Below are 27,187 nucleotides of genomic sequence, written 5' to 3'. Positions count from 1 at the left end.
CTCCTCCAACCTCCTCCTCCTCCACCTGTCCCTGGGCTCCAACACCGCCAGTTGCCGTCCAGAAGTGCTGTACGCACAGTCAACAGTCCCTCCTCTGTTATTGGGGTTCAGTAACGTCAGCTGTTCCCCTGCTGTGTGTGTGGCAATCCCTCCTACCTCCTCCAACCTCCTCCTCCTCCACCTGTCCCTGGGCTCCAACACCGCCAGTTGCCGTCCAGAAGTGCTGTACGCACAGTCAACAGTCCCTCCTCTGTTATTGGGGTTCAGTAACGTCAGCTGTTCCCCTGCTGTGTGTGTGGCAATCCCTCCTACCTCCTCCAACCTCCTCCAACCTCCTCCTCCTCCACCTGTCCCTGGGCTCCAACACCGCCAGTTGCCGTCCAGAAGTGCTGTACGCACAGTCAACAGTCGCTCCTCTGTTATTGGGGTTCAGTAACGTCAGCTGTTCCCCTGCTGTGTGTGTGGCAATCCCTCCTACCTCCTCCAACCTCCTCCTCCTCCACCTGTCCCTGGGCTCCAACACCGCCAGTTGCCGTCCAGAAGTGCTGTACGCACAGTCAACAGTCCCTCCTCTGTTATTGGGGTTCAGTAACGTCAGCTGTTCCCCTGCTGTGTGTGTGGCAATCCCTCCTACCTCCTCCAACCTCCTCCTCCTCCACCTGTCCCTGGGCTCCAACACCGCCAGTTGCCGTCCAGAAGTGCTGTACGCACAGTCAACAGTCCCTCCTCTGTTATTGGGGTTCAGTAACGTCAGCTGTTCCCCTGCTGTGTGTGTGGCAATCCCTCCTACCTCCTCCAACCTCCTCCTCCTCCACCTGTCCCTGGGCTCCAACACCGCCAGTTGCCGTCCAGAAGTGCTGTACGCACAGTCAACAGTCCCTCCTCTGTTATTGGGGTTCAGTAACGTCAGCTGTTCCCCTGCTGTGTGTGTGGCAATCCCTCCTACCTCCTCCAACCTCCTCCTCCTCCACCTGTCCCTGGGCTCCAACACCGCCAGTTGCCGTCCAGAAGTGCTGTACGCACAGTCAACAGTCCCTCCTCTGTTATTGGGGTTCAGTAACGTCAGCTGTTCCCCTGCTGTGTGTGTGGCAATCCCTCCTACCTCCTCCAACCTCCTCCTCCTCCACCTGTCCCTGGGCTCCAACACCGCCAGTTGCCGTCCAGAAGTGCTGTACGCACAGTCAACAGTCCCTCCTCTGTTATTGGGGTTCAGTAACGTCAGCTGTTCCCCTGCTGTGTGTGTGGCAATCCCTCCTACCTCCTCCAACCTCCTCCAACCTCCTCCTCCTCCACCTGTCCCTGGGCTCCAACACCGCCAGTTGCCGTCCAGAAGTGCTGTACGCACAGTCAACAGTCCCTCCTCTGTTATTGGGGTTCAGTAACGTCAGCTGTTCCCCTGCTGTGTGTGTGGCAATCCCTCCTACCTCCTCCAACCTCCTCCAACCTCCTCCTCCTCCACCTGTCCCTGGGCTCCAACACCGCCAGTTGCCGTCCAGAAGTGCTGTACGCACAGTCAACAGTCCCTCCTCTGTTATTGGGGTTCAGTAACGTCAGCTGTTCCCCTGCTGTGTGTGTGGCAATCCCTCCTACCTCCTCCAACCTCCTCCAACCTCCTCCTCCTCCACCTGTCCCTGGGCTCCAACACCGCCAGTTGCCGTCCAGAAGTGCTGTACGCACAGTCAACAGTCCCTCCTCTGTTATTGGGGTTCAGTAACGTCAGCTGTTCCCCTGCTGTGTGTGTGGCAATCCCTCCTACCTCCTCCAACCTCCTCCTCCTCCACCTGTCCCTGGGCTCCAACACCGCCAGTTGCCGTCCAGAAGTGCTGTACGCACAGTCAACAGTCCCTCCTCTGTTATTGGGGTTCAGTAACGTCAGCTGTTCCCCTGCTGTGTGTGTGGCAATCCCTCCTACCTCCTCCAACCTCCTCCAACCTCCTCCTCCTCCACCTGTCCCTGGGCTCCAACACCGCCAGTTGCCGTCCAGAAGTGCTGTACGCACAGTCAACAGTCCCTCCTCTGTTATTGGGGTTCAGTAACGTCAGCTGTTCCCCTGCTGTGTGTGTGGCAATCCCTCCTATCTCCTCCACCTCCTCCTCCACCTGTCCCTGGGCTCCAACACCGCTAGTTGCCGTCCAGAAGTGCTGTACGCACAGAGCCAAACACCTCGCCAATGTGTTAGTGGGGTTCAGCACCGCCAGCTGTTCCCCTGCTGTGTATACGGCAACGTGTACTGCGACCGCCACGCAGACACAACAAGTTAAATGTAAGGGAACCTGACCCCCCCCCCCCAGGCGTTTGTTACTGAAGGAGCCACCTTGTGCAGCAGTAATGATGCAAAGGGAAAAAGTGCCTCTTTTCGTGATGCTCCTTGCACATGCTGAACCTAACACTTATGAAATGTGTCCCCACACAGCGTTAAACCGTCCGGTAGGTGGAACTTTCCTTTGTCGTGTGACGCAGCACAGCCATCATTTTTACCCCCTTGGCGCCGTGCGCCCCCTCCTCAGCGTTGTTTGAATCTGTCCCGGAGCCTGCGCTGTTAGGTTAGCCCTTGGCCATGCACACATGTTGCGCTGCCCGTCTTCTGACCTCATTTGGTGTCAGGCTGGCTGCGCCTGTGCGGGTGCGCTGGCCGAGATCCCGCCTCGCAGTGTCGTCTAATGTAATCCCACCGCGGGCCTGTGATCCGTGCCCGTGCGCAGTGCATATCCTCTCCTCTCACTCCCCTCCCTACGGCTTCTTCAGACTGTGCGATGTCAGCTGGTCCCTAATAGCATGCCACGGCCGTGACACCGCACAGTCTGAAAAAGCCGTAGGGAGGGGAGTGAGAGGAGAGGATATGCACTGCGCACGGGCACGGATCACAGGCCCGCGGTGGGATTACATTAGACGACACTGCGAGGCGGGATCTCGGCCAGCGCACCCGCACAGGCGCAGCCAGCCTGACACCAAATGAGGTCAGAAGACGGGCAGCGCAACATGTGTGCATGGCCAAGGGCTAACCTAACAGCGCAGGCTCCGGGACAGATTCAAACAACGCTGAGGAGGCGGCGCACGGCGCCAAGGGGGTAAAAATGATGGCTGTGCTGCGTCACACGACAAAGGAAAGTTCCACCTACCGGACGGTTTAACGCTGTGAGGAGACACATTTCATAAATGTTAGGTTCCGCATGTACAAGGACCATAATTAAAAGAGCTAAGTTTACCTTTTCCAGCATTAGTGCTGTACACAATGGCTCTTTCAGCTACAAACGCCTGGGGGGGGGGGGGGGGTTAAAGGTTTCCTTTCAACTTGCTCGAGTGCAGGCTTCGGCCTACACTCCGCTCCCCCTGCTCCTCCTGCTGACCCTGGGCTCTAACACCGCCAGTTTTTGCCCAGATGTGCTAGCTGCACAGAGAAAAACACCAGCCAATGTGTCAGTGGGGTTCAGCACCGCCAGCTGTTCCCCTGCTGTGTAGCCGGCAACGTGTCCTGCGACCGCCACGCAGACACAAGAACTGAAATTGAAGGGAACCTGTCCCCCCTCCCCCAGGTGTTTCTATGTTTTACAGCTACCTTGAACAGCAGTAATGCTGCATGTGTTCAAGGTGGCTCAGAAACTTATTCTCCTTGCCCATGTTGAAGTGAACACGTCTAAAATGTGTCCTCTGTGACCATTAAAACGTCCCTCAGGTGTGATTTGACTTTGTATTGACACACGCAACAAGCTCCTTGGTAACGCTGCCCGTCTTCTGGCATCATTGTTTGGCTGGCTGCGCCTCTGCGGCCGCCCTGACCCACACAACGCCCCTCGTTGTCTTATTTAATGGGACTGCGAGGGTGTGATTGATGGGCAGGATCAGTGCATCAGTTCGCCTGTCCCTCCTCTCCTTCCGCCTTCTTCGGACTGTGCGGCTTCATGGCCGTGGCATGCGATAAGGGATCAGATGACGCCGCACAGTCTGAAGCGGGTGTAAGGACCCGAGTGTGAGAGGCCAACATATGTGCTGCGCCAGGCCCTGAATCCCAGCCCCGCAGTGTTTTAACAATGTTAAGACACTGCGGGGCTGGGATTCATGGGCATCGCGAACCGCACCGGCCGACATTACATGATGCCAGAAGATGGGCAGCGCTAACGGCGCTAGGCCAGGGGATAACACGACAGCGCAGACTCCTGTACAGCAAATAACAACGCTCGGGAGGCTGCACCCAGCACCAAGGTGGGATTCTTGACACCTGTGCTGCGTCTCATTACAAAGGGAACTCTCGCCTCCATTACACAGTTTGACTGTATAAAGGGCTGAATGTTATACGTGTTCCATTCAGCGTGTGCAAGGAGAAAAATTACAAGAGCAACCTTTGACTTGCGCAGCACTGCTGCTGCATAAGCTGTGGCTCTTCTACTTTGTAACCCCTGAGGGGGGGTTAAAGGTGACTTTTGAAATCGGTTCAATTAGGCTTCGGCCTACACTCTGCTCCACCTGCAGAGCCCGGGCTCCAACAACGCTAGTTGCTGTCCGGAAGTGCTGGCTGCACAGAGCCAAACACCTCGCCAATGTGTCAGTGGGGTCCAGCACCGCCAGCTGTTCCCCTGCTGTGTAGCCGGCAACGTGTCCTGCAAAAGCCACGCAGACACAACAGACCCAAAGCTGCCGCCAGTGCAGGCTTCGGCCTACACTCCCCTCCCCCTGCTCCTCCTCCTCCTGCTCCTCCTCCTGCTGTCCCTGGGCTCTAACACACCGCCAGTTGGGGCCCAGATGTGCTAGCTGCACAGAGAAAAACACCAGCCAATGTGTCAGTGGGGTCCAGCACCGCCAGCTGTTCCCCTGCTGTGCAGCCGGCAACGTGTCCTGCAAAAGCCACGCAGACACAAGAACTGAAATTGAAGGGAACCTGTCCCCCCTCCCCCAGGCGTTTTTACGTTATCCAGCCACCTTGTACAGCGGTAATGCTGCATGTGTGCAAGGTGGCTCAGAAACGTATTCTCCTCGCACATGTGGAACTGAAAACACGTCTGAAATGTGTCCTCTGTGTGACCATTTAACCGTCCCGGTGGTGTGACTTTCCTTTGTAATGACACGCTGCAACCCCCTTGGTAGCGCTGCCCGTCTTCTGGCATCATTGTTTGGCTGCCTGCGCCTCTGCGGCCGCCCTGACCCACACAACGCCCCTCGGTGTCTTATTTATTGGGACTGCGAGGGTGTGATTCATGGGCAGGATCAGTGCATCAGTTCGCCTGTCCCTCCTCTCCTTCCGCCTTCTTCGGACTGTGCGGCTTCATGGCCGTGGCATGCGATAAGGGATCAGATGACGCCGCACAGTCTGAAGCGGGTGTAAGGACCCGAGTGTGAGAGGCCAACATATGTGCTGCGCCAGGCCCTGAATCCCAGCCCCGCAGTGTTTTAACAATGTTAAGACACTGCGGGGCTGGGATTCATGGGCATCGCGAACCGCACCGGCCGACATTACATGATGCCAGAAGATGGGCAGCGCTAACGGCGCTAGGCCAGGGGATAACACGACAGCGCAGACTCCTGTACAGCAAATAACAACGCTCGGGAGGCTGCACCCAGCACCAAGGTGGGATTCTTGACACCTGTGCTGCGTCTCATTACAAAGGGAACTCTCGCCTCCATTACACAGTTTGACTGTATAAAGGGCTGAATGTTATACGTGTTCCATTCAGCGTGTGCAAGGAGAAAAATTACAAGAGCAACCTTTGACTTGCGCAGCACTGCTGCTGCATAAGCTGTGGCTCTTCTACTTTGTAACCCCTGAGGGGGGGTTAAAGGTGACTTTTGAAATCGGTTCAATTAGGCTTCGGCCTACACTCTGCTCCACCTGCAGAGCCCGGGCTCCAACAACGCTAGTTGCTGTCCGGAAGTGCTGGCTGCACAGAGCCAAACACCTCGCCAATGTGTCAGTGGGGTCCAGCACCGCCAGCTGTTCCCCTGCTGTGTAGCCGGCAACGTGTCCTGCAAAAGCCACGCAGACACAACAGACCCAAAGCTGCCGCCAGTGCAGGCTTCGGCCTACACTCCCCTCCCCCTGCTCCTCCTCCTCCTGCTCCTCCTCCTGCTGTCCCTGGGCTCTAACACACCGCCAGTTGGGGCCCAGATGTGCTAGCTGCACAGAGAAAAACACCAGCCAATGTGTCAGTGGGGTCCAGCACCGCCAGCTGTTCCCCTGCTGTGCAGCCGGCAACGTGTCCTGCAAAAGCCACGCAGACACAAGAACTGAAATTGAAGGGAACCTGTCCCCCCTCCCCCAGGCGTTTTTACGTTATCCAGCCACCTTGTACAGCGGTAATGCTGCATGTGTGCAAGGTGGCTCAGAAACGTATTCTCCTCGCACATGTGGAACTGAAAACACGTCTGAAATGTGTCCTCTGTGTGACCATTTAACCGTCCCGGTGGTGTGACTTTCCTTTGTAATGACACGCTGCAACCCCCTTGGTAGCGCTGCCCGTCTTCTGGCATCATTGTTTGGCTGCCTGCGCCTCTGCGGCCGCCCTGACCCACACAACGCCCCTCGGTGTCTTATTTATTGGGACTGCGAGGGTGTGATTCATGGGCAGGATCAGTGCATCAGTTCGCCTGTCCCTCCTCTCCTTCTGCCTTCTTCGGACTGTGCGGCTTCATGGCCGTGGCATGCGATAAGGGATCAGATGACGCCGCACAGTCTGAAGCGGGTGTAAGGACCCGAGTGTGAGAGGCCAACATATGTGCTGCGCCAGGCCCTGAATCCCAGCCCCGCAGTGTTTTAACAATGTTAAGACACTGCGGGGCTGGGATTCATGGGCATCGCGAACCGCACCGGCCGACATTACATGATGCCAGAAGATGGGCAGCGCTAACGGCGCTAGGCCAGGGGATAACACGACAGCGCAGACTCCTGTACAGCAAATAACAACGCTCGGGAGGCTGCACCCAGCACCAAGGTGGGATTCTTGACACCTGTGCTGCGTCTCATTACAAAGGGAACTCTCGCCTCCATTACACAGTTTGACTGTATAAAGGGCTGAATGTTATACGTGTTCCATTCAGCGTGTGCAAGGAGAAAAATTACAAGAGCAACCTTTGACTTGCGCAGCACTGCTGCTGCATAAGCTGTGGCTCTTCTACTTTGTAACCCCTGAGGGGGGGTTAAAGGTGACTTTTGAAATCGGTTCAATTAGGCTTCGGCCTACACTCTGCTCCACCTGCAGAGCCCGGGCTCCAACAACGCTAGTTGCTGTCCGGAAGTGCTGGCTGCACAGAGCCAAACACCTCGCCAATGTGTCAGTGGGGTCCAGCACCGCCAGCTGTTCCCCTGCTGTGTAGCCGGCAACGTGTCCTGCAAAAGCCACGCAGACACAACAGACCCAAAGCTGCCGCCAGTGCAGGCTTCGGCCTACACTCCCCTCCCCCTGCTCCTCCTCCTCCTGCTCCTCCTCCTGCTGTCCCTGGGCTCTAACACACCGCCAGTTGGGGCCCAGATGTGCTAGCTGCACAGAGAAAAACACCAGCCAATGTGTCAGTGGGGTCCAGCACCGCCAGCTGTTCCCCTGCTGTGCAGCCGGCAACGTGTCCTGCAAAAGCCACGCAGACACAAGAACTGAAATTGAAGGGAACCTGTCCCCCCTCCCCCAGGCGTTTTTACGTTATCCAGCCACCTTGTACAGCGGTAATGCTGCATGTGTGCAAGGTGGCTCAGAAACGTATTCTCCTCGCACATGTGGAACTGAAAACACGTCTGAAATGTGTCCTCTGTGTGACCATTTAACCGTCCCGGTGGTGTGACTTTCCTTTGTAATGACACGCTGCAACCCCCTTGGTAGCGCTGCCCGTCTTCTGGCATCATTGTTTGGCTGCCTGCGCCTCTGCGGCCGCCCTGACCCACACAACGCCCCTCGGTGTCTTATTTATTGGGACTGCGAGGGTGTGATTCATGGGCAGGATCAGTGCATCAGTTCGCCTGTCCCTCCTCTCCTTCCGCCTTCTTCGGACTGTGCGGCTTCATGGCCGTGGCATGCGATAAGGGATCAGATGACGCCGCACAGTCTGAAGCGGGTGTAAGGACCCGAGTGTGAGAGGCCAACATATGTGCTGCGCCAGGCCCTGAATCCCAGCCCCGCAGTGTTTTAACAATGTTAAGACACTGCGGGGCTGGGATTCATGGGCATCGCGAACCGCACCGGCCGACATTACATGATGCCAGAAGATGGGCAGCGCTAACGGCGCTAGGCCAGGGGATAACACGACAGCGCAGACTCCTGTACAGCAAATAACAACGCTCGGGAGGCTGCACCCAGCACCAAGGTGGGATTCTTGACACCTGTGCTGCGTCTCATTACAAAGGGAACTCTCGCCTCCATTACACAGTTTGACTGTATAAAGGGCTGAATGTTATACGTGTTCCATTCAGCGTGTGCAAGGAGAAAAATTACAAGAGCAACCTTTGACTTGCGCAGCACTGCTGCTGCATAAGCTGTGGCTCTTCTACTTTGTAACCCCTGAGGGGGGGTTAAAGGTGACTTTTGAAATCGGTTCAATTAGGCTTCGGCCTACACTCTGCTCCACCTGCAGAGCCCGGGCTCCAACAACGCTAGTTGCTGTCCGGAAGTGCTGGCTGCACAGAGCCAAACACCTCGCCAATGTGTCAGTGGGGTCCAGCACCGCCAGCTGTTCCCCTGCTGTGTAGCCGGCAACGTGTCCTGCAAAAGCCACGCAGACACAACAGACCCAAAGCTGCCGCCAGTGCAGGCTTCGGCCTACACTCCCCTCCCCCTGCTCCTCCTCCTCCTGCTCCTCCTCCTGCTGTCCCTGGGCTCTAACACACCGCCAGTTGGGGCCCAGATGTGCTAGCTGCACAGAGAAAAACACCAGCCAATGTGTCAGTGGGGTCCAGCACCGCCAGCTGTTCCCCTGCTGTGCAGCCGGCAACGTGTCCTGCAAAAGCCACGCAGACACAAGAACTGAAATTGAAGGGAACCTGTCCCCCCTCCCCCAGGCGTTTTTACGTTATCCAGCCACCTTGTACAGCGGTAATGCTGCATGTGTGCAAGGTGGCTCAGAAACGTATTCTCCTCGCACATGTGGAACTGAAAACACGTCTGAAATGTGTCCTCTGTGTGACCATTTAACCGTCCCGGTGGTGTGACTTTCCTTTGTAATGACACGCTGCAACCCCCTTGGTAGCGCTGCCCGTCTTCTGGCATCATTGTTTGGCTGCCTGCGCCTCTGCGGCCGCCCTGACCCACACAACGCCCCTCGGTGTCTTATTTATTGGGACTGCGAGGGTGTGATTCATGGGCAGGATCAGTGCATCAGTTCGCCTGTCCCTCCTCTCCTTCCGCCTTCTTCGGACTGTGCGGCTTCATGGCCGTGGCATGCGATAAGGGATCAGATGACGCCGCACAGTCTGAAGCGGGTGTAAGGACCCGAGTGTGAGAGGCCAACATATGTGCTGCGCCAGGCCCTGAATCCCAGCCCCGCAGTGTTTTAACAATGTTAAGACACTGCGGGGCTGGGATTCATGGGCATCGCGAACCGCACCGGCCGACATTACATGATGCCAGAAGATGGGCAGCGCTAACGGCGCTAGGCCAGGGGATAACACGACAGCGCAGACTCCTGTACAGCAAATAACAACGCTCGGGAGGCTGCACCCAGCACCAAGGTGGGATTCTTGACACCTGTGCTGCGTCTCATTACAAAGGGAACTCTCGCCTCCATTACACAGTTTGACTGTATAAAGGGCTGAATGTTATACGTGTTCCATTCAGCGTGTGCAAGGAGAAAAATTACAAGAGCAACCTTTGACTTGCGCAGCACTGCTGCTGCATAAGCTGTGGCTCTTCTACTTTGTAACCCCTGAGGGGGGGTTAAAGGTGACTTTTGAAATCGGTTCAATTAGGCTTCGGCCTACACTCTGCTCCACCTGCAGAGCCCGGGCTCCAACAACGCTAGTTGCTGTCCGGAAGTGCTGGCTGCACAGAGCCAAACACCTCGCCAATGTGTCAGTGGGGTCCAGCACCGCCAGCTGTTCCCCTGCTGTGTAGCCGGCAACGTGTCCTGCAAAAGCCACGCAGACACAACAGACCCAAAGCTGCCGCCAGTGCAGGCTTCGGCCTACACTCCCCTCCCCCTGCTCCTCCTCCTCCTGCTCCTCCTCCTGCTGTCCCTGGGCTCTAACACACCGCCAGTTGGGGCCCAGATGTGCTAGCTGCACAGAGAAAAACACCAGCCAATGTGTCAGTGGGGTCCAGCACCGCCAGCTGTTCCCCTGCTGTGCAGCCGGCAACGTGTCCTGCAAAAGCCACGCAGACACAAGAACTGAAATTGAAGGGAACCTGTCCCCCCTCCCCCAGGCGTTTTTACGTTATCCAGCCACCTTGTACAGCGGTAATGCTGCATGTGTGCAAGGTGGCTCAGAAACGTATTCTCCTCGCACATGTGGAACTGAAAACACGTCTGAAATGTGTCCTCTGTGTGACCATTTAACCGTCCCGGTGGTGTGACTTTCCTTTGTAATGACACGCTGCACAGAGAAAGTGCTAGCTGCACAGAGAAAAACACCTCGCCAATGTGTCAGTGGGGTCCAGCACCGCCAGCTGTTCCCCTGCTGTGCAGCCGGCATCGTGTCCTGCAAAAGCCACGCAGACACTTGCTCTTGTACCTTCTGCTCCCCATCCTGGTTCCAGTACCGTCAGCTGGTTCCGGGCAGAGCCTTTGGCTTAGGTGCCTCCCTTTGGTATCCGAGTTCCACCAACGTCAGGTGGTCCTTGGTAGTGCTTTCAGGCACGGGTACCTCCTGCTTAGTAACCGGGTTCCAGTAACGTCAGCTGGTCCTCGGTAGTTCCATTGGCTCTTGGACCTTCGGCTACCCATCCGGGTTCCAGCACCGTCAGCTGGTTCTCGGCAGTGTCTTTTGCTCTTGTACCTTCTGCTCCCCATCCTGGTTCCAGTACCGTCAGCTGGTTCCGGGCAGAGCCTTTGGCTTAGGTGCCTCCCTCTGGGTATCCGAGTTCCACCAACGTCAGGTGGTCCTTGGTAGTGCTTTCAGCACAGGTACCTCCTGCTTAGTAACCGGGTTCCAGTAACGTCAGCTGGTCCTCGGTAGTTCCATTGGCTCTTGGACCTTCGGGTAGCCATCCGAGTTCCAGTTCCATCAGCTGGTTCTCGGCATTTTCTCAGCCTTCTTGTACCTTCTGCTACATTTCCAAGTTCAAGAGACTAAACACAATGACCCAGAAGACCACCCCTAAGATGACGACGACACCAGAGACGACAACCACCGTGATGACGACGACCCTGGAGACGATGACCCCGAAGACCACCCCGATGACGACGACCCCGGAGACGACGACCCTGAAGACCACCCCGATGACGACGACCCCGGAGACGACGACCCTGGAGACGACGACGACCTGGAAGACCGAGAAGCAGAAGAACAAGAGGCTGCAGAACAAAGAGCAGAAGGACATTAAGCATAACACAAAATATCAGAGCAAAAAATATTATGTAAATTATAAGCAGAAGAAGACTAAGCAGTGTATGGGGGTGAGTCCGTTCCTCCTCGTGGTGCCCCTGGATAAAGCCTGATGCTGCAGGCCAAACTGAACGCGGACAAATGTAACTGTTTTGTGACAGGCAGAACGGAAGGTGTAATCTTCAAACTTTTATAGATAACAACTACGGGAATGCCTGTCACAAATAAGAATATGATGAAGAAGTTGAATATGATGAAGATAATAGTAAAATAAAAAGAATATGAACAATGTAACCCAAAAAATAATAGGTAGAAGATGAAGAAGAAGATGAATAAGGTGAAGAAGTTGATGTCAAAGAAGCTGATGATGAGGATAATTAAGAAGAAAGCGTGGGAGAAGTAAAAAAGAAGGTGAAGGGCGTGGAAGTAGTGAAACATCAATATCTGACATAAAAAAAAAAAAAAAACATAGTCAAATTCTTTCTAACGCCGAACTTCATAAAAAAAAATAAAAAATCCTGCTATTCTATTACATTGGGCTAAACCTCTGTCCCTTTAATATCTCCGCCACGTCCCCCAATACATCCTACAATATTCTTAGTTGTTTTCCTTCATGTAGAATGAACCTACAAGTGTATAAAGGGTTTATTTTAATTCCGATATTTTCGTCCCATTGACTTGCATTGGGATCGGGTATCGGTATCGGATTGGATTCCGATACTGTGACGGTATCGGCCGATACTTTTCGATACCGATACTTTCCGATATCGGAAAGTATCACTCAACACTAATCACCACTAAATCCAGGGTGGCCAGGTGTTATAACGAGCATTTATAAAGCAAAAAAATAATATGTATTCCCCCCACACCCAAATAGGGATGTTTTGGTCCCACCCCAGGAAAGCCCTAAATCGAGTAGAAATGTCTACTTTTGGGCTTGGTTTACCTAAACCTTGCTTCCTTTTAGACTGGGACATGCCTATATTTATGACAGTTCTAGCAAATTGAAGACCTATGCTATGGCATTTGACACCAGTGATCATCCCCAACTGGTGGAGATCCATTCAGTCCAAACTAAAGATAAGCAAATCATTTCTCAAGATCTGCTCCATCGGGAAGGTTAGTACTCCATGACCTTGCACTACCCGCCTACTATGTGCCGCAGCTCCTCTTTTGATTAGCTTGCCTAGCAGGACATCATTTCTGTGGCGTGATGGACACACAAGGTCAGGCCAGCTAATCAAAAGAGGAGAAGTGGATGCCGTCAGGAAGTTGGCGGTTCACATTTCTCCCGCTACAGAATTCTGACCTTCTCCCTGGACAAGTATCCTGCTAATTTATTTACTCATCTCTAAACCAAACTATTCTTCCTTGATACTGACGCCCACATTACTGTAGATCCTATATACACATATATATATAATGCCTGATACATTTCATGTCCGTACATCTCACCTGACATTGACCAGGATGTCAAAAGATTTTAGAGACTTGACATTGCAGACGTCTGGCATGGTAGATACTGAAATGGTAAATGGCGCTTCACCCTCAGGATGTGGCACATTGTACTTCAGGTTTGTCTGAAACACAAAGCGTGAATCTGATTAATATAATGCAATTATATAGACCCCCGACTGAAAGACGCAGCGCTCCCACACATTCTGACATGATGATGGCTCATTTTGTTTTACTCAAGCAACAAGATCTCAAGGTAGCCGAAAAAAAGAGATTCTCCAAAATGAATATGGGTAAAGAAAGGTGCAGAAAACTGTACCTGCTTGAAGAAGACCCCTGTTTGGGTCAAAACGTTGGCATGTTAGATTAATTAAGATTTGATTGAATCGCACAAAGCCGGGTACGTGCTTTCACATCTTCTCTGTATGATTTGTTGTTCAAATTAGGTGCGTATTGGGGGTCTTTCTTCTCAGTAGCAGTATCATATAAAGTGAGGGTGACTCAAATTGGCCTTTCACATTAGATAGATCGGTCCAGACGAATAAGTAGCAGTCCTACTACCCTGTAATGTCTTCTATTAAAGGGTCAATTCCATCTTCATAGATGGCTACTGTTTGTAGATACAACCACTCTTGCAATTTACTACTTATTAAAATTTGCAGCCTTTCTTGAGATATTAACACTTTTGTTTACAGCTTGTTACCTAGGAGACCGACCACCACTGCTGTTCTGCTTGTAAGCTCTGCGCTGATTAGGAGGTAACAGCCCTCCTGCCCAGCATTAAAACAGTGCTTACAGGCACAATCGAAAAGTGCTTGTAAGTACTTTGCCTGTTCTAACAGTGGTGGTCGGTCTCCAAGGTAACAAGCTGTAATCAAAAGAAAACTGATCATTTCTAAAGAACGGTTGAAAATTTGAATAAGTAAATTGCAAAATTGCTTGTATTTTCAAGTTTTTTCCAACAATACCCATTTATGAAGATGGGGATATTAACCCTTTAAGATAAACAGGGCTGGACATGTTGGATTTTAACATGTGTGATCCTTCAACCAGGAACTAAGTGTTGTCAGATCTCTTGGGATCGCTAGTGCTACTTATACTTGACCACTATAATTATTTTAACCAGCGGTACAGGCAGCAGAATTTACATTCTGCCACATGTAATCAATGTCTGTAGGAGCTCTGCCACATCATTTTGGAGCTGTTCTTTAAATATTTTCCCAAGTCCTATATTTAGGAAGGGCTTTTGGAAGTCCAGAGTAAAAGCCTCATTCACCCTTCCTATAATTTGGACTTCTATATTTTCATTTGAACAAGAGGTGCCTGTACACATTAGAAGAACCTTGGCCAACTTTCGGCAGAACCGGACAACCGTACAATGTGTGTCAGGGTGTCCCGACAAATCCAAGATGACACATATTGGGAGGAAATAAGAATTGGGCATGTTGAATTTTAACATCCCTGATCCTTTGTGTTCTCAGGAGCTTCTTACCTGTAAATACACACAGCCGGATCCGCTGACCGTGGCGGTATATTCTCCGGGTACAGTGGATAAAGGAACCTTCTGCACGAGGAGGCGGTTAGAGTCTTCAACGTTGAATTTTGCAACTTGAGCATTGTCTAAGCTCAAAGTGACTACTCTGGGACCATCATGGCTGACAGCATGATAACCGTACAAAGAAAGTGCCTGAAGAGCAACGACTGTGTCCTGGCCAAAAAAAAACAAAAACACAAAACATATTGAAAGCCGAGTCTGATGGTGCGGATAAACTGAAGGTTAAATGTAAGACTTTAATGAACATTCAGCCGCTCGACACTTGGGATCAGGAGAGAAATACTTGCTCTTTTTGACGGACTGGATGATGCATCATGGATGTCCCCATATCCCATTCCCTTCATCCCTTCCCATCCCACGGGTGAACTTGATGGACATATATTTTATTACAACCATACTAGTCAACTAGAATAATTTCCTACAGACCTCCTGACTCAGCGGCACAAAGAACGTTGGTCAATCCTGCCGAATGGCCGCTCAGTCCTATTCTCTTATATGGAGCTGGACTTGCAATACCTGACACAACCCATACACAGTGGTGGTGCTGTTTTGGGAAAAGTTTTTCAAATCCTGGACAACCCCTTTAATACTGTGTGACTTTTGAAAGGACTGGGATAGGATGTAATTTCATTTGAGCACAAGGTGGTGATCATAGTTGTGATGTCTACCTGGGTAGATGAAAACCCTCCAGTGGGGTTCTGTTGTTCCATGAGCCAGGTGACAACTTTAGTGGCGGCGGTCAGGTCTTCGGCCGTGACATCGGGTTTGGACAGCATGGACAGCAGCACGTAGGAGGTCATTTCTACCTCGATAGAGGCGGCTCTTCTATGAGGGGCTCTCCGTTCTCCCAAATTATCTGATAATTCTGGGCGATGCCAATGGACTGTATCATCTGGAATATGAGGGATACAACATATAATGTATCGCTAATACCTATCCTGGATAGTGCTAGATTTTGGCCCACAGATCACACCCCAGGGCTTCTTTATATCAAATCACTTTATCTCTTAATTAGAGAGAGATGTCATTATTGCTATTAGAGAAGATAGGAGCTTGGACCAGACCAGCTCACAAATAAACCTGACGCCCTTACAGAGCTACTCTCTATCTATAACGTATCGGAAGTTAAAAGAAATTGGAACTCCCCTTTAAGGGTTTGTTCACACTGCGTTTTTTCAAGAGTGTTTTTTTTTGTTATTGCACCAAAAAAACAGCTGAAAAATCACTCATAAAACTCAAATACTCTTTCTAAAGACTTCCATAATTTCCTTTTCACATGTTCAGTCTTTCAAGCCTTTACGCGCTTCTAGTTCCCAAAAACGGTAAGTGGTTAAAAGAAGTGAGCGGGAGCACTCTACGGGTATTTTCTGCTATGAAGTCACTCCAAACTTTAAAATAGAAGTCAATGGGAAAGCAAAGAAAAAAAAATCTAAGACGTCTTTTTGACTGGGTGATTCATAGCCTAATGGATTTAAAAAAAAAAATCTCCAGCAAAATAACCTTTTAAAATTGCTAATAAAATAAAAAGCTCACAAAAACATTTACAGAAAAGGTTTTTGAGTGACAAAAAAAAAATGCAGTATGAACATATCCTAAGAGTTCATGCACACAGCAGAGTCGTAAGCACAAAGCATGCATGGCGGCACGTGGCGGCACTCTATGTGGCACCATATGGCTCTATTACAAAGGCATTCTCCCATAGAAGCAATTGGGTAAATAGCTTACACATTAGACTTGTTGGCCAAACCAGATGATTTTGGTGGGACCAGCTGATGATCTAATGTGACCATGATGTTCACCCATGGTTTGTTGCAAGGAAAAAAAAAAGTATTGGGCAATTCCCAAGATGGTAAGTTAGAATGAAGGATAACTCACTTGTCCATTCTTTCTAGTGATCCCAGCGATCTGTAAGAAATCCTTCATCCTCAGGATATGGGATAACCCTTAAAATTTCCACATGCCAAAACTTTGCCCTCTCCCCGTCAGGAAGACATACACGTTTGGAGGTCGAGAGGAACAACTGTCCTACCGGCATCTATAGACCCACCCTTACAAGTCTGTACAACCTGCTCCATCAAACACAGTTTCTTTACATACTACAATCACGCACCTTTCCTAATGGCCTTTTCTTCCAGGGATTGAAGGAGACGAGAACGAAGCTCCATTTTTCCAGCGAGAGTAAAGGCATAAGCCATTAATGCTTGTGTATATATGTTGTTTTCACCATTCATTGCGCTCTCCAGGCAGAATAACGCATTTCGGACTACAATGTTCTGCGGAGAGAATCATTTGATTTACACGATCTGTATATACCAATAATTCCTGGTCCCCATCATTTACCCTTCCCAGTTTATGGATTTCAAATGTCACTGAAAACTATTATTTCAGAAATCAATAACACACATGAAAATAAGCAACTTTGTAATAAATCTTATCAGAGAAATCTGCTTCTCTCTCCTCCTGGACTGATCTTTCATTCTCAAGTCAAAGGTAAAATCTGTATTCAGTGCATATACACTTTCCCATTTCTGAGATACGAGATGACACTTGGTGCTTTAAAATTTCCATTGATTCACAATTGGTGTCACTTCATTACTGGACAGGTCGATTTCACGGAAGTATGATTGACTTGGAGTTACATTGTGTTGTTTAAGTGTTCCCTTTGTTTTTTATGAGCAGTGTCTATTAATATCTTTAGTAAACTCCAATGATGGAGGACATAATCAGCGCAGCTCCACATACAGGCTAAACATTCATACCTCCAGTTTAGTTACTCAGTAAAAACCCTCTCTATCCCTCCCAAATAATAGAGCTATGATAATTCAAGGGTTTAGGCTACATTCACAAGGCAACCACAGTAGAAAACCTACATCGAAATCTGCAGCTTCTTTTCTCCTCTTGGACTGAAATTTCATTCTCAACATTCTCAACATTCTCAAATCACAGGTAAAATCTGTCTTCAGTGAATACAGACTTTCACTTTAATGAGATGGGAGATGACGGTTGGTGATCATAAAGTTCTATGGAGAATTGTAACTGCTGTTTGACAACTTGCAGCAGAATGTCCGTGTTCCTCTAGCTCCTCCCTAGAATGTCTGTGAGTTCCTCTAGCTCCTCCCTAGAATGTCTGTGAGTTCCTCTAGCTCCTCCCCTCTACAGAATTTAGACAGCAGGTAGAATGGCAATTAGGAAGACAACACATATAAAAGGAGTTTTTCTGCAGGGAGTGACCACAGACCATTTCTCTGTTCTCATCTTTTTTGGCTGTTGTTTTGGTCACTTTTACATTTTGTCATTGCTCTCATACCTAGAGGTACTGTACAGTAGCATAAGGCGGTGTCTACAACCGAGAAGTTGCTCAGGTAGTGCAGCTCATCCAGGATGGCACATCAATGCGAGCTGTAGCAAGAAAGGTAGGTGTCATGTCGGACACTGTTCAGACCAGGTCGTCTGACAGACAGCGGTAATTCCGCGTTTGACCACTGTTTGCTCATTGGCGTCGGCTAGTTTTCGTCTGGCTTCTCCGGGGTTAATTTATCTGATCCTCGGATTGGAGGCTGGGCCATGCCCATTTCCTTTAAATGGTTCTCCTGATCTTTGGGCGTCGCTGATTATAGCTTCTGTCTTATCCGTAGTTATCTCGGTCCGGAGTGCAGAGCTGGTTGTTGGAGAATCGTTGCTGGTGGTGTATTTTCCTTTGTCTTATTTACTCCTTCCTATATTAGTATTTATTTTGCCCTGCACCTTTATAGTGTATTCCTGATTGACTGCGGCGTGGTGTATATTTTCCTTTATCCTTGTTTGTTATAACTGTGGGTATTGGTCTATTGCATTCACTGGGTGGTGGGCGGTGGTGTTCAGTCTAGGGCTGAATCAGGAGTCTGGGTGAGGGTGGAGGCCTGAACATGCACACCTTCAGTGTAAACTTCAGGTAGAGGGTCAGACAGGGTTTCCCTAGTCTGAGGGAAATTGCAGGGGCCCGGGTTATTAGCTCTCGTCCTCCTTGTATCCCCGTGACATTAGGTGTGTCTGTCAGCACAGTGTCCAGAGCATGGAGCAGATACCAGGAGTCAGGCCAGTACACCATGAGACATGTAGGGGGCTGTAGGAGGGCAACAACCAGCAGCAGGACCGCTACCTCCTCTTTTGTGCAAGGAGGAGCAGTGCTAGATCGTTGCAAAATGACATCCAGGGGCCACTAACATCCATGAGTCTGCTCAAACTGTCAGAAACAGACTCCATGAGGGTGATATGAAGGCCTGACGTCCATAAGTGGGTGTTGCACTTACAGCCCAACACTGTGCACGGTGATTGGCATTCGCCAGAGACAATAAGATTGGCAGATTCGACATTGATGCCCTGTGCTCTTCACTGATGAGAGCAAGTTCATACTAAGCACATGTGACAGACATGACAGAGTCTGGAGACACCATGGAGAAGGTTCTGCTGCCTGTGACATCCTCCAGCATGACCAGTTTGGCAGTGGGTCTGTAATGGTGTGGGGAGGCATTTCTTTTGGGGGCCGCACAGTCCTCCATGTGCTCGCCAGAGGTAGCCTGACTGCCATTAGGTACCGGGATGAGATCTAAAGACCCATTGTGAGACCATATGTAGGTGCACTGACCCCTGCAGGAGAGAGGGTCAGGGAGCTTGCAAAGTAGCAGTACATCTGTCCAAATGAGGCTAAGTCCAATAAGTTGAAGACACAAAAGAGCACAGCGAGGTCAAAAATACTCTGTTGTAAAAAAATCACAGTAATCAGCAAGTGCTAGTCAAAAGATGTAAAGAAAACAGGGTATTTAGTTGATACGTTTTTTTTGCAAAAAAATGTATACTAAGCTGCTCCACCAAATGTTTCTGGTTCTGAGTCCAATAAGTTGCAGGTGGGTGCCGGTCCCGCTGGTAAGCGCAGCCGCAGTAGTAGACAAACAAGGGATTTCATCTGGCACTCTGGAATCCGTGAGTAAAATCAAAAACTTTTATTGGGCATATCAAGCCATAGATAAAAGAATAAGAACACCTGATGTGTTTCTGATGCGGTAAAAGCGCCCTTAATCATAGGATACAACAACGGCAAAAAAATGTGATCATATATAGAAACATTAAACTAATCATAGCCAGCAATAGTAATTGCATTAATATGAACGAGGAGTGTGCCACGCCAACGTCACAAGCCTTAGTGCAGAAACAAAAAACATATTAATATGTATAAAATAAATCATTTCTGAAATTTATACTTTTTGGGCATTTGATATCCAATTTAAGGATTACAATAATTCTGAAACCTCTTCACAACTGATGGAGCAGCCTTCGATACAAGCAATAAATCATCCACGTACCTCCCAAACCAATTGACTGCACTGGAAAAAGAATTAGCCTCAGTGAAAATGTAGAGTTCTTCCCACCATGCCATATACAGAATGGCAAGGGATGGGGAGAATCTCGTACCCATAGGGGTGCCTAGTATTTGCAAATAGAATTGGGAATCAGAGATGAAAAAATTATGATTCAGGAGATATGAAAGAGATTTGATGATGAAATATCTAAGATTAGATGAATAGTTAGTTACCGTATCTGTCCAAATGGTGTTGAATAGCTTTGATTGGTAAATGATGGGGAATGGTAGAGTATAAATTAATAACATCACATGTTTGAAATGTAAAAGGGTCTTCCTATCGAAATTGCTCAAAAACCCGTAAAACTGAGAAAGTATTTTTAAGATAGCCTGGGATTCTAGTCACTAAAGGATGAAGGTGTTCATTGACCAATAAACTTAAGTTATCATTGAGGGACCCTATGCTGGAAATTATGGAACGAAGTGGTGGAGGAATAATTTCCTTGTGGGTCTTAGGTTGACCATGAGAAATAGGAATAACCGGGTGGTCAGGGAGAAACCAAGTGCGGGTTTTGTTACTAAATAAACCCATGATGAAGGCACTGATGCTATGGACTGGCCTGGCCAGTTCCCAAACCTGAATTCAATCGAGCACATCTGAAACATCATGTCTCGTTCCATCCACCACCGCCACGCTGCACCACAGAATGACCAGGAGATGATTGATGCTTTTATTCAGGTCTGGGAGGAGATCCCTCAAGAATATCCGCCATCTCATCAGGAGTATGCCCAGGCGTTGTAGGGAGATCATACAGGCACGTGGAGGCCACACACACTACTGAGCATCATTTCCTTGACTTGAGGCATTTCCACTAAAGTTGGATCAGTCTGTGATTTGATTTTCCACTTTGATTTTGACTATCATTCCAAAACCAGACCTCCATGGAATATTAATTTTAATTTACATTGATCATTTTTATATTTTATTGTTCTCAACGCATTCCACTCTGTAATGAATAAAGATGTGTAACTGGAATATTTCATTCAGTGATATTTAGGATGCGGTATTTTAGTGTTCCCTTTATTTTTTTGAGCAGGGTACTAAAGACCGTGATTGAAAATACTAATAACAAATGGGTTGGTGTAGTGATCAAAACATAATATTCCAAAAAACAACTATTACCAAAGATACCTTTATTAGAAAATTATTAAAATTGTCATAGACAAACAACAAACCTTACAAACCTATAATTCATAAATTTAAAAACCAACACTTAGAACTATCGTTACCATATCCTACTTTGATGCACTTTCTTTATCTATTAGGGGTAATACCATATTCAATATTTTATATCCCCTTCCTACTTGGTGGCTGTTTGTACCCAAAATGCTAGTCGGCTCTACTACCCCCGGGACTACCACATAGCCCACATTTATATATATAGGGATTTGCCGCTATGAAATGTACAAACAGGGAAAGGATAATGCCTATTAAAAGAGCTGTGCACTAATGATACCCAATTGTCAAACCACCACAGATTTGTTATTCTATCTATGGTTATGTAACACAATAGTCTAGTAATACCAGATAATGCTTAGATACCCGCAATAACTGAAATGGGGGTGTAGTATGTTGTAAGGGTACTAAAGACTAACCTTATCAGTCCCTACTGCCCCTATCCCTGCCTAGCATGCGGAGGTTGGCACCCCTGAATAAAACACGCAAATGGCGCCCCCGGTCACGTCGGCTCACCCTCAGTAGCCCTATTTTAATAGACTTGGCCCATAAGCCAACCCACACTGGAATATTGGGTCCTAGAGAAGGGGATATCCTATAGGGGTATGGGATAATGTAGGGACAATTACTGATACAGGTAGGTATGTGGAGTGTTTAAAGAAACATACAATTAATGCACATAGACAATTATTAGTTGATGCCACAATGATCAATCAGGTAGCTGCACAAGGTCATGCCCAGTCCCCCTCTAGTTGATCAATGGCCAGACAAAGCCCTGCAGCATCTTTTGGTTCAAAACCATCTATCAAGTGCAGGTCAATATCATACTCATGTACTTTCTATTACACCAACAGACAACTCCTCCTTTGATTGTACCCTACCCTATACATACATAAGCCACCCAGTTCATAATGATAAAATGCATAAGTCTTATCTGGTGTTCAGATGAACATGTTCTGCCTCAACGCGTTTCCCTGCCCCGATATCAGTTCCTCAGGAGGCCGAGGGGGAGACCGCTATGTGGGGATGCAGCATACGGCCATAATCATACCCTGCTTGTAGGCGTGCAACATACTACACCCCCATTTCAGTTATTGCGGGTATCTAAGCATTATCTGGTATTACTAGACTATTGTGTTACATAACCATAGATAGAATAACAAATCTGTGGTGGTTTGACAATTGGGTATCATTAGTGCACAGCTCTTTTAATAGGCATTATCCTTTCCCTGTTTGTACATTTCATAGCGGCAAATCCCTATATATATAAATGTGGGCTATGTGGTAGTCCCGGGGGTAGTAGAGCCGACTAGCATTTTGGGTACAAACAGCCACCAAGTAGGAAGGGGATATAAAATATTGAATATGGTATTACCCCTAATAGATAAAGAAAGTGCATCAAAGTAGGATATGGTAACGATAGTTCTAAGTGTTGGTTTTTAAATTTATGAATTATAGGTTTGTAAGGTTTGTTGTTTGTCTATGACAATTTTAATAATTTTCTAATAAAGGTATCTTTGGTAATAGTTGTTTTTTGGAATATTATACTAAAGACCGTGGTCTGTTTATAAAAAAGGTACATTTATTGTTTTTTCCCCTTACATACCTGAGAAAGGCCACCATGGATGAAAGAAAACCTTGTGCACTTACCCTTGCAGATAATGGATATTCCAATAATGCTATGGTAATATATGCAGCCAATGTAACTTCATCATTTACTCCACCCTACAGGAAAAATGCAAATTACACTTAGATCAACACAGATCTCCTACATAAAGTGCGCACATAATAGTTTTGACTGATGACGTGGAAATGTTGGCGTTGTAGTGTGAGCTTTTATATATATATCTATATATATATATATATATATATATATATATATATATATATATATATACATATATGTATATATATATATATATATATATATATATATATATATATATATATACATATATATATATATATATATATATATACTTGGAGGTTATATATATATATATATATATATATATATATATATGTATATATACACACTCACTCGGACCCCATCTACAATTCTCTATCTCCCATTTCCTTTTCTTGTGCTCACCTTCATCGCATTGTTAAAGAGATAACCAACATTTTGGAAGCAGCCATTTTCCTTCTGGTGCCGAGTAAGCCATTCAAGAGCACCGCTCGTGTGTGCAGGATCGATGAAAATGTAAGGTTGGGCTCTGGCAAATGACTTCATGACAAAGGCCGTCAGCCTGCAAACAGACGTTGGATAAGAATGGAGTGTACGCCAACCATAGCTGAGCAACATAAAGACAAGATGTAAATGCAACACACGGGATGACAGAAATGGCCGATGCTGATGGCTCTGCACCCCGTCTTAAGATTTTCTTATTTATATTATTAAATGGGCCAATATTTAGTGGACTTGCTTTCCATCGTGCAGTAACATTACATAACATCTGCATCACTGGCATCCTTATGGCTTCGAGTATTGGGAGAAGAAAGTGGCACAGAAAATTCATGTAGTGCACATCAGAGGTCAAGATATACAGTGGAGGAAATAAGTATTTGATCCCTTGCTGATTTTGTAAGTTTGCTCACTGACAAAGACATGAACAGTCTATAATTTTAAGGGTAGGTTAATTTTAACATTGAGCGATAGAATATCAAAAAATAAAATCCAGAAAATCACATTGTATAAATTATATAAATGTATTTGCATTTTGCAGAGAGAAATAAGTATTTGATCCCCTACAAACCATTAAGAGTTCTGGCTCCTACAGATCTGTTAGACGCTCCTAATCAACTCATTACCTGCATTAAGGACTGCTGTCACCTTTAGAAAAGACTTCTATCCACAGACTCAATTAATTAGTCAGACTCTAACCTCTACAACATGGGCAAGACCAAAGAGCTTTCTAAGAATGTCAGGGTCAAGATCATAGACCTGCACAAAGCTGGAATGGGCTACAAAACCATAAGTAAGAGGCTGAAAGAGAAGGAGACAACTGTTGGTGCAATAGTAAGAAAATGGAAGAAATACAAAATGACTGTCAATCGGCAGTCGAAAGCCTGACCACTGCTCCATTCATTGCGGCCGGTAAAAGCTCAGCGGCCCCATAAGGAATGAATGGAGCCGTGGTGGTGTGCATGCTTGACCATGGCTCCATTCAGGCACGGCACTGCAGAGCTCCGTCCTCTGGCCTAGCTGGAACCCCATCCATCGCAAGTTATCACATATTCCATATACAGGAGATGACATCAAAAGATTTAAATAACCTTTTAAATTATATACAGTAGCTCTTTCATGATGAACAACCCACCAAGTCCATGGATGACATGGCCAGTGCATTGATCTCAGTGGGAAGTGTTGCATGACAATGAACACCACCCTTACAGCTGGTTGTTTAGGAATCCAGAAGATGGAGAATTTGTGAGTAATCTTTTTATTGGGAGACCCTTTATTTTTAACACCCCTGTAAACCCCCCAACCATCCTTCTTATTCCTACCAGGTATTTCCTGAATTTCCTCTTCTGTATCCTGGTCCAAATGCACTGTACGATCCATCACTGTGCTTATAAGCCAGTTGTTTCTGATAGCCTGTATAAAAATATTCAATCTCAGTTTTAGAAGAAAAATAAAACAGGCAAAGGCGGAAGGTAGACTTAAAGAATAAATTAACCTTTTTTTATAATTTTGTGCAGCACAGAAAAATATGGAAATGTGCAAGTCACTTGATTAAGGAAGCCATCTTCATAACTGTAAAAAAAATGCATTTAAGTGTTTCCCAAACCCCTGTGTTTCCCCAGTCTATTAGTCTGCTTTTAGCTGCATTGATATCATGTGGAGCACAAATGATGGCAGTGATGGGTCAGCTCAGCCCCTGTCTCACTAACTCTGGGGATAAGCTGCTCAGGAAACTGTTCTGATCAGCAGATCACTCAGATGAGGAAACAGGGGCTGACGCATCACTGCCATCATCTGTGCTCCACATGATATCAGTGCAGCTAAAGGAAGACAAACAGATTGAGGAAAAGCAGGAGTTTGGAAGCCATTTACATACAATTTGTTTTACAAGAACTAAGACAAATCACCTAATAATGAAATAGACAAAGTTTTATTAATTTCAAAATTATAACATAAATATGATAGTTTAGTTACTCTTTAAATGTTTATTCCCATCTCATAAGGTGATAGTACACTGCTGCAATATGCCATCTCCTTATGATCAGTGAGAGTCTGACCTCTGGGACCCCCACAGATCTTAAAGGGAATCTCTCAGTAGGTTTTTGCTATATAATCTGAGGACACATGAGGTAGGGGTTGAAATACAGATTTCACGGATGTGTCACATGTCAGGCTGTGTGCTGTTGTTTACTTACAATGAAGGTTTTATCATCTGGTGATTATCATTAAAGGGAACATGTCAGCCCCAAAATCGAAGGTGAGCTAAGCCCACCGGCATCAGGGGCTTATCTACAGCATTCTGTAATGTGCCGGAGCGTGAAGACAAGAAGAGGACGTCATCCTATGAAGATGGGAGGCCCCGGACCGGACCGCGACGCCCATCGGATCGGACTGCCCCCCAGGTGAGTATAATCTAACCTCTTTTTCTCATCTTTCAGGATACATCGAGGGCTTATCTACAGCATTCCAGAATGCTGTAGATAAGCCCTTGATGCCGGTGGGCTTAGCTCACCTTCGATTTTGGGGGTGACAGGTTCCCTTTAAAAGGAATACAGCAGCACGTTCTTGTTGGTCCGACTCCGCCCCTCCTGTGATAAGCAGTTCACTGTTTAAGGACTTTGTACCTGCAGAGCCTGGTGTGGGCAGGGTTAGCTTTCTCAGCTCTGCTGCATTGCTAAATCTAATAACTCTGATTGTGTCAGAACCGCTGCACCCAGTAAACTAAGTGAAACATCGTTGGATTCAGAGTCTCCTTGCCTATATCATGCTGCTCTCAGATGAGATAGCAAAAACCTGCCAACAGATTCCCTTTAAGAATTACAGTCATATGAAAAAGTTTGGGCACCCCTATTAATCTTAAGCTTAATGTTTTATAAAAATTGTTTTTTTTGCAACAGCTATTTCAGTTTCATATATCTAATAACTGTTGGACACAGTAATGTTTCTGCCTTGAAATGAGGTTTATTGTACAGAAAATGTGCAATCTGCATTCAAACAAAATTTGACAGGTGCATAAGTATGGGCACCCTTATCATTTTCTTGTTTTAAATACTCCTACCTACTTTTTACTGACTTACTAAAGCACTTTTTTTGGTTCTGTAACCTCATTGAGCTTTGAACTTCATAGCTAGGTGTATGCAATCATGAGAAAAGCTACTTAAAGTGGCCACTTGCAAGTTGTTCTCCTGTTTGAATCTCCTCTGAAGAGTGGCATCATGGGCTCCTCAAAACAACTGTCAAATGATCTGAAAACAAAGATTATTCAACATAGTTGTTCAGGGGAAGGATATAAAAAGCTGTCTCAGAGATTTAACCTGTCAATTTCCACTGTGAGGAACATAGTAAGGAAATGGAAGAACACAGGTACAGTTCTTGTTAAGGCCAGAAGTGGCAGGCCAAGAAAAACATCAGAAAGGCAGAGAAGAAGAATGGTGAGATCAGTCAAGGACAATCCTCAGACCACCTCCAGAGAGCTGCAGCATCAACTTGCTGCAGATGGTGTCACTGTGCATCGGTGAACTATACAACGCACTGTGTGTTTTTGCCGCCATGCATAATGCCTTTTTGTATGACCAAACAACTCAATCTTGGTTTCATCAGTCCACAGGACCTTCTTCTAAAAAGAAATTGGCTTCTCCAAATGTGCTTTTGCATACCTAAGCCGACTCTGTTTGTGGCGTGCTTTCAGAAACGGCTTCTTTCGCATCACTCTCCCATACAGCTTCTCCTTGTGCAAAGTGCGTTGTATAGTTGACTGATGCACAGTGACACCATCTGCAGCAAGTTGATGCTGCAGATCTCTGGAGGTGGCCTGAGGATTGTCCTTGACTGATCTCACCATTCTTCTTCTCTGCCTTTCTGATGTTTTTCTTGGCCTGCCACTTCTGGCCTTAACAAGAACTGTACCTGTGTTCTTCCATTTCCTTATTATGTTCCTCACAGTGGAAATTGACAGGTTAAACCTCTGA

The 27,187-nt window shown here is 47.5% G+C and overlaps 1 protein-coding gene across 1 annotated transcript in view; it reads right to left on the bottom strand.

Moving 5' to 3' along the window:
- A2M (alpha-2-macroglobulin) overlaps positions 1-27,187 on the bottom strand; it is an 82,377-nt gene that overhangs the window by 10,953 nt on the left and 44,237 nt on the right. Inside the window, exons 25-31 of the mRNA XM_077258511.1 lie at positions 24,542-24,632; positions 23,127-23,283; positions 22,685-22,759; positions 16,573-16,735; positions 15,131-15,354; positions 14,400-14,615; positions 12,908-13,032 (exon numbers count right to left, since the gene is read on the bottom strand). Coding sequence (XP_077114626.1) covers positions 12,908-13,032; positions 14,400-14,615; positions 15,131-15,354; positions 16,573-16,735; positions 22,685-22,759; positions 23,127-23,283; positions 24,542-24,632 — 1,051 coding nt within the window. The remainder of the gene's footprint in view (positions 1-12,907; positions 13,033-14,399; positions 14,616-15,130; positions 15,355-16,572; positions 16,736-22,684; positions 22,760-23,126; positions 23,284-24,541; positions 24,633-27,187) is intronic.

Source organism: Ranitomeya variabilis, chromosome 4 (assembly GCF_051348905.1).
Source record: "Ranitomeya variabilis isolate aRanVar5 chromosome 4, aRanVar5.hap1, whole genome shotgun sequence".
Taxonomy (NCBI): Eukaryota; Metazoa; Chordata; class Amphibia; order Anura; family Dendrobatidae; genus Ranitomeya; species Ranitomeya variabilis.
This window is presented reverse-complemented; position numbering and strand designations above follow the sequence as displayed.